At 53.1% G+C, this 6237-nt stretch overlaps 1 protein-coding gene across 1 annotated transcript; it reads left to right on the top strand.

The window, feature by feature from the left end:
* Nucleotides 1–993: 993 nt before the first annotated feature.
* NRAS (NRAS proto-oncogene, GTPase) lies at nucleotides 994–5734 on the top strand. Its single transcript, XM_021535288.3, has 5 exons — nucleotides 994–1144; nucleotides 1828–2006; nucleotides 2987–3146; nucleotides 4381–4504; nucleotides 5173–5734. Exons 1-4 carry the CDS (start codon nucleotides 1034–1036, stop codon nucleotides 4498–4500), a joined length of 570 nt encoding a protein of 189 aa, XP_021390963.1. The 5' UTR covers nucleotides 994–1033; the 3' UTR covers nucleotides 4501–4504; nucleotides 5173–5734.
* The last annotated feature ends 503 nt before the right edge of the window (nucleotides 5735–6237 follow it).

Below are 6237 nucleotides of genomic sequence, written 5' to 3'. Positions count from 1 at the left end.
CACGCCCGTGTCCCGCCGTGTCCCGTGTCCCTCCCTTGTCTAGCCCGTGTTCTGTTGTGTCCCTCTCATGTCCCGCCGTGTCTTTCCCGTGTCCCGTGTCCCGCCGTGTCTTTCCCGTGTCCCGCCGTGTCTCTCCCGTGTCCCGGTCCCGCCGTGTCTCTCCCGTGTCCTGTGTCTCTCCCGTGTCCCTTGTCCCGCCGTGTCTCTCCCGTGTCCTGTGTCTCTCCCGTGTCCCTTGTCCCGCCGTGTCTCTCCCGTGTCCCTTGTCCCGCCGTGTCTCTCCCGTGTCCCGGTCCCGCGTGTCTCTCCCGTGTCCCGTGTCTCTCCCGTGTCCCGGTCCCGCCGTGTCTCTCCCGTGTCCCGGTCCCGCCGTGTCTCTCCCGTGTCCCGCCGTGTCTCTCCCGTGTCCCGGTCCCGCCGTGTCTCTCCCGTGTCCCGGTCCCGCCGTGTCTCTCCCGTGTCCCGTGTCTCTCCCGTGTCCCGTGTCCCGGTCCCGCCGTGTCCCTCCCGTGTCCCGCCGTGTCTCTCCCGTGTCCCGGTCCCGCCGTGTCCCTCCCGTGTCCCGCCGTGTCTCTCCCGTGTCCCGGTCCCGCCGTGTCTCTCCCGTGTCCCGTGTCTCTCCCGTGTCCCGTGTCCCGGTCCCGCCGTGTCCCTCCCGTGTCCCGCCGTGTCTCTCCCGTGTCCCGGTCCCGCGTGTCTCTCCCGTGTCCCGGTCCCGCCGTGTCCCTCCCGTGTCCCGCCGTGTCTCTCCCGTGTCCCGGTCCCGCCGTGTCTCTCCCGTGTCCCGGTCCCGCCGTGTCTCTCCCGTGTCCCGTGTCTCTCCCGTGTCCCGTGTCCCGGTCCCGCCGTGTCTCTCCCGTGTCCCGTGTCTCTCCCGTGTCCCGGTCCCGCCGTGTCGCGCCGTGTCGCGTGTGCGGAAGCGGCGCGGGCGGTGACGCGCGGGCGGGAGGCGGAAGCGGCGCGGGGCGATCGCGGGGCGGCGGCGGCGGCGGCGGCGGCGGGGCCGGGCCGGGCCCGGCGAGGCCGCGGGGCCATGACCGAGTACAAGCTGGTGGTGGTGGGCGCCGGCGGCGTGGGCAAGAGCGCGCTGACCATCCAGCTCATCCAGAACCACTTCGTGGACGAGTACGACCCCACCATCGAGGTGCGCGGGGCCGCGGTGCGGAGCGGGGCGGGCTCGGGGCCGCGGGCCGGGGAAGCGCCGCCGCGCCGGGCCCTGCCCGCGCCGGGCGGAGCGGGTGCGCCGCCGGCTCCCCGCGGCCCGGCCCGGCCCCTCCCGTTCTGCCTCGGGCTTCTAGAGCAGCCACGGGCAACCGGAGCGGCCAGCGCGGGTCTGTGCAGGGCGGAGGTTCTGCTCACTGCGAGGGTGTCTGTGGCAGGCTTTTCTCTTCTTCTCCTGTTGAGGAATTTCTTTAAAGCAACGGGAGTTCTGTGTTTTGTAACAAAGGGTGAGAGGGCTTAGAGTCTCATTTAAAATGGGATCGTTTGGGCATGGTTCAAAATGTAATCGTTTGGGTAACATTTAAAATACTGTAGTTTTAGATAGAGACAGATGAGATCACAAAGTCCCGACTGTTAGAAGGGTCCTTAAAGCTCATCTCGTTCCACCTCTGCCATGGCAAGGACACCTTCCACTGCCCCAGGCTGCTCCAAGCCCTGTCCAACCTGGCCTTGGGCACTTCAGGGATCCAGGGGCAGCCACAGCTTCTGCAGAGCAGCTGGCAAAGCTCCTGCTGCGCTTTCATGATTATTTTTCCTTCCCACCGGTGCCCCTGGGGGGGCAGGAGCAGCGCAGGGCTCATGCAGGTGCCCGTGTGTGTGTTGCAGGACTCGTACCGCAAGCAGGTGGTGATCGATGGCGAGACGTGCCTGCTGGACATCCTGGACACGGCGGGGCAGGAGGAGTACAGCGCCATGAGGGACCAGTACATGAGGACAGGGGAGGGCTTCCTCTGCGTCTTCGCCATCAACAACAGCAAATCCTTCGCCGACATCAACCTCTACAGGTACAGCTGGGGCTGCCCCACGGGCAGGGAGCGCGGGGACAGGGCAGGACACTGGGAATGGAGCACTGAAGTGCCTCACTGAAGGCTCAGGAGCAGAAAAATATTAAATCTCCCACTTCTTTTGGGAAGTTTTGCACTGTTCTGCGCCAGTGCACAGAATCATAACAGGGGTGGGTCGGAAGAGACTTCAGATCTCATCCAGTTCCACCCCTGCCATGGACACCTCCCACTGTCCCAGGCTGCTCCAAGCCCCATCCAGCCTGGCCTTGGACACTTCCAGGGATCCAGGGGCAGCCACAGCTGCTCTGGGCACCCTGTGCCAGGGCCTCATCACCACCTTTAGTCAATTAAGACTGAGATGGTTTTTAGTGGGTTTTTTGTGTTAATCATATCATCAATCCATATAAATATCTCCAAGGGGTGTCACAAGAACAGTGTAAGACTCTTTTCCATGATGCCCAGGGACAGGACAAGGAGCAGTGGCCATAAACTAAACCACAAGAAGGTTAACATTAGGAAAAACTTCTTTCTCATGAGGAAAAACTCCTCAACATGGGGAAAAAACTTCTTTCTATGAGGGTGGCAGAGCCCTGGAACAGCTGCCAGGGAGTTGATGTGTCTCCCTGTCTGGACACATTCCAAACCCACCAGCATGTGGTCACCTGCTCCAGGTGATCTTGCCTTGCCAGAGGTGATCTCCAGAGGGCCCTTCCAACCCCAGTTGTTCTGGGATTCTGTGAATCAGATGCCATTTGCAGCTACAGAATGTCATCCCTAAGAAAATGGGTGAGAAATCCAGAGTGGAGTTATCCATGCACAGAAAATGAAGCGTACAAAGAGCTTGGCTATCCTGCTGACCCCTGAGGCCCTGCTCACCTTTAATGTGTTTTTGTGGCACAAGGTTGTTTGAATACTGATTGATACCAGTTTTTATATTTAGAAAATACTTCCTATTTTTTTTTTTATTTGCCTTCCTAAAGAGAACAGATCAAGAGAGTGAAGGACTCGGATGACGTGCCCATGGTGCTGGTGGGGAACAAGTGTGATCTGCCCACAAGAACAGTGGACACAAAACAGGCCCAAGAATTGGCAAAAAGCTACGGAATCCCCTTCATAGAGACCTCTGCAAAAACGAGACAGGTGAGGGGCTCCCCCAGGGCCTGGCTCCTTCCTGGGAAATGCAGCAATGACATTTTCCCATGTGCTTTTGCCTTATTTACAGGAGAGGCATTTTCTCAATTCCTTTACAGTTTTTAGCTTTTATTTCCTCACTCACTCTTAGCTTGAAAGAGTTCTGGGCTGGGCCAGGAATCACTTCAGACTTACCCTGATTTCCTTTCAAGTGGGTAAATAATGTAGAGAATAAAAAAATTTCAGCTCCCCTGAAGTTACTAAATAAAACTTAAAAACTAACTAGGGAAAAAATACTCTTAATAATAAACATAATACCAGTAAATGTAGAGATAAAGAGACCTACAGTAGTTTTCTGGAAAATTACGGAACAAGAAAAAATAACACATGCCCCCCAAAAAAAAGTTAAAATTCACCTTTACTATCACAACTTTCAAATGCAACCATCAAGAACCCCTCTTAATAAACCTCCAAAACCATACAAAACCTCCCAATAAGAAACAAATGCTTGCAAAATAATTCCTAAAAAATAATATTTGGGTCTTAAATAAAAAACACATTTTAACTATAATAAATAAATACCTCATTATAAAGTCTCACAGAACACACAGAAGAAAAAGAAACACAGCTACTTTCTACTGCTTCAAACGATGTTAAAAATTTGATTGCAGCCAGTTCCAGCAGTGCTCAGTGCTGGCAGGAGGAGCAGCAGAGTTTCAGCTGCTCTCCCTGGGGAGTGTCAGAGGCTGAGCTCGCTCACCCCAGACCTGCTGGGCTTTCTTGGCTCGTTAATGAAAGCCAATTAGCAGATTATGATTGCAGACAGAATTCCCCAGACTGGACTAATGGGCTTCTCCAAAGCCTCCTTGGCCACGTGGGCCTGGCCAGCCAGCCCTGGAGCAGGGGAACAGAGCAGGGAAGGTGCAATTATTGAGCAGCAGCCAGAAAATCCTGAAGAGCTGAATGGTAAGAATTCTAAAATTAGGCAGGGAGTAGCTTGTTTCCTGCATGGAACCTCCCTGAGATACAGTTTTCCATGTTTATTTTAGTGGTTGTTACCCCAGGAGGAGTCAGGCTGGGACATCCATATGGGATTTTTCCTCTTAGGAACCACAGGATCAGCTGGGTGCTGCTCTTCTGTAGAATTGTGCCTTTCAAATCCATTAAGGGGTTCTGGGATGGACAGATCAGTGATTTCAAAAGCTTCAGGGAAGAAAATACCTGACTTTGTGTTTGCATTCAGGGTGTGGAAGATGCTTTTTACACCCTGGTGAGGGAGATCCGGCAGTACCGGATGAAGAAGCTCAACAGCAGCGAGGATGGGAACCAGGGCTGCATGGGACTGTCCTGCCTTGTCATGTGAGAAGGTGAGCTGGAGCCCCCCTTCTCCCCTGGCAGAATTCTTTGCCTTCCAGCAGCTGATAAGTGTGGCTTAGAAATGCTGCAGGTGGGGTTTTCCCCTTTTACAGAACATATTGATTCCCAGAGATTGCATCCTACAATGCTTTAATGCTCAAAAAAGCAAAATTGCCCTCAAAGTTGGTGACAGAGCTTAAGAAAAGGAATTTTTATTCACGTCACCCTTTTGGCTGATGGGTGGATGGAACAAGATGATCTTTAAGGTTGCTTCCAACCCAAAACATTCCATGATTTCCACCAATTCCAATGGTGTGATTTTCTCATTTCTTTCTGTCTCCTACTTTTGGGAAACCATTTGGACTGTTTTTTTATAATTTCTGAAGAAATACCTTGAAAGAGGGGTATGCACAGCTGACTGATTGACCCCTGCACAGCTGCCCTCGAGCTGTGTTCCTCTGGAGCATGCTGATTCCAGGATTAACCAAATAAAATGGTGTGCCAGTAATGGAATCTGAGTTCCCAACTGAGGGAAATTCCTTTCAGCCATTCCCTGAAAGATGTTGCTCATGACTATGAAAACAGCCAGACCAGCTCAGGACTTGCACTGCTGCACTGCACATCCACCCCAGAGCAGGACAGAGCTAATTAGTGCTAATTGGAGGTGTTTTTGTTCCAGATGCCAAGAAAACGTGGTTCAGGTGCAGCTGCTGGACGAGCCTCGATCTCCTGTGCTGCCTCTCCTGCTGACCCCTGCAGTGTTGGGGTGCCAGGGACAGACTCTGGGCACCAGAGTTAATTAGCACAAGGTTCTTCTCCGTGCTCCATCTGAAGAGAACATCCATGGCATCTACCTCCCTGCTCAGCTCACGGAGCAGCAGCACCTCGGGATGTGCTGGGATTCTTCTCTCACTGTTACCTGGGTTTGTTCCAGAAGAAAACCAGTCACAAAAGTGAACTATAGAGACTAAATGCTGTGAAAAAGATGACACTTTACCTCTAGAGTAAAAGCTAGAAGTGCTGTGTGTCCCCTGTCTGTTGGATTCCGTGCAGTGCTGTCAGAGGAGTGGCACAGTTGGTGTCACAGGGGGTTGTGCCACCTGGAGTGCCCCTGTCCCCTCTCAGCTGGGTGTCTGCTCTCTGTGCACCTGAACAGCAAAAGTGCAACATCTCCAGTGCCAGGAGTGCCACCTACCCGATCCTCCATTTCTGTAATAAAAAGGAAAGCCTTTCCTAACTAAGTGCCTGTTTGCTAAGAAGATTTGAAGTTGTCCCTTGGGTTGAGGAAAACCCCAAGGACTGGAATTTCTTGGGAGCTCATTGTGTCAAGCAGGCAAGTGTGCTGTGGGTGATCTGGGCCTGACAGGATCCTCCAGCAGGAATTTGGAGGCTGGAAGGTCCAGCAGGCACTTGTGAGACTCTGGGACAAGGGAGGGAACACACTGCATCTGTGTTTTACTTTCTTTGTGGGTGGAACAGTTTATACTCTGTATTGTTTTCCTGCAGCATTCAGATCTCTTCCAAGTTGGACCAAACCTATCAGCTGTTTGTTTTTAACATGAACTGCCAGCATTTCTGGGCAGCTTCTCACTAATTAATCTGGTAACTGGAGGTTGCTTTGGACAGCTGCTATTCAGCTCTCTCTGTAACTTGCAAATTGTTTTATTCTGAATTATTTTCTTACCACAGACTGTAAAGAGTCTCTTCAAAATGTCTCTAGACTGTCAAATGTAGTTGGAATTTC

The sequence above is a fragment of the Lonchura striata genome, chromosome 26 (assembly GCF_050655825.1).
Source record: "Lonchura striata isolate lonStrDom1 chromosome 26, ASM5065582v1, whole genome shotgun sequence".
In the NCBI taxonomy this organism is placed as follows: Eukaryota; Metazoa; Chordata; class Aves; order Passeriformes; family Estrildidae; genus Lonchura; species Lonchura striata.
The sequence above is the reverse complement of the archived record's forward strand: the minus strand, read 5'-3'. Positions and strand labels throughout refer to the sequence as shown.

Bases quoted from the DNA above. Each gene is read 5' to 3' on its own strand.
- NRAS (XM_021535288.3), top strand. From the start codon at position 1,034: ATGACCGAGTACAAGCTGGTGGTGGTGGGCGCCGGCGGCGTGGGCAAG. The intron at 2,007-2,986 runs GTACAGCTGGGG...GCCTTCCTAAAG, and splicing joins GCCGACATCAACCTCTACAG to AGAACAGATCAAGAGAGTGA. The intron at 3,147-4,380 runs GTGAGGGGCTCC...GTTTGCATTCAG, and splicing joins CCTCTGCAAAAACGAGACAG to GGTGTGGAAGATGCTTTTTA.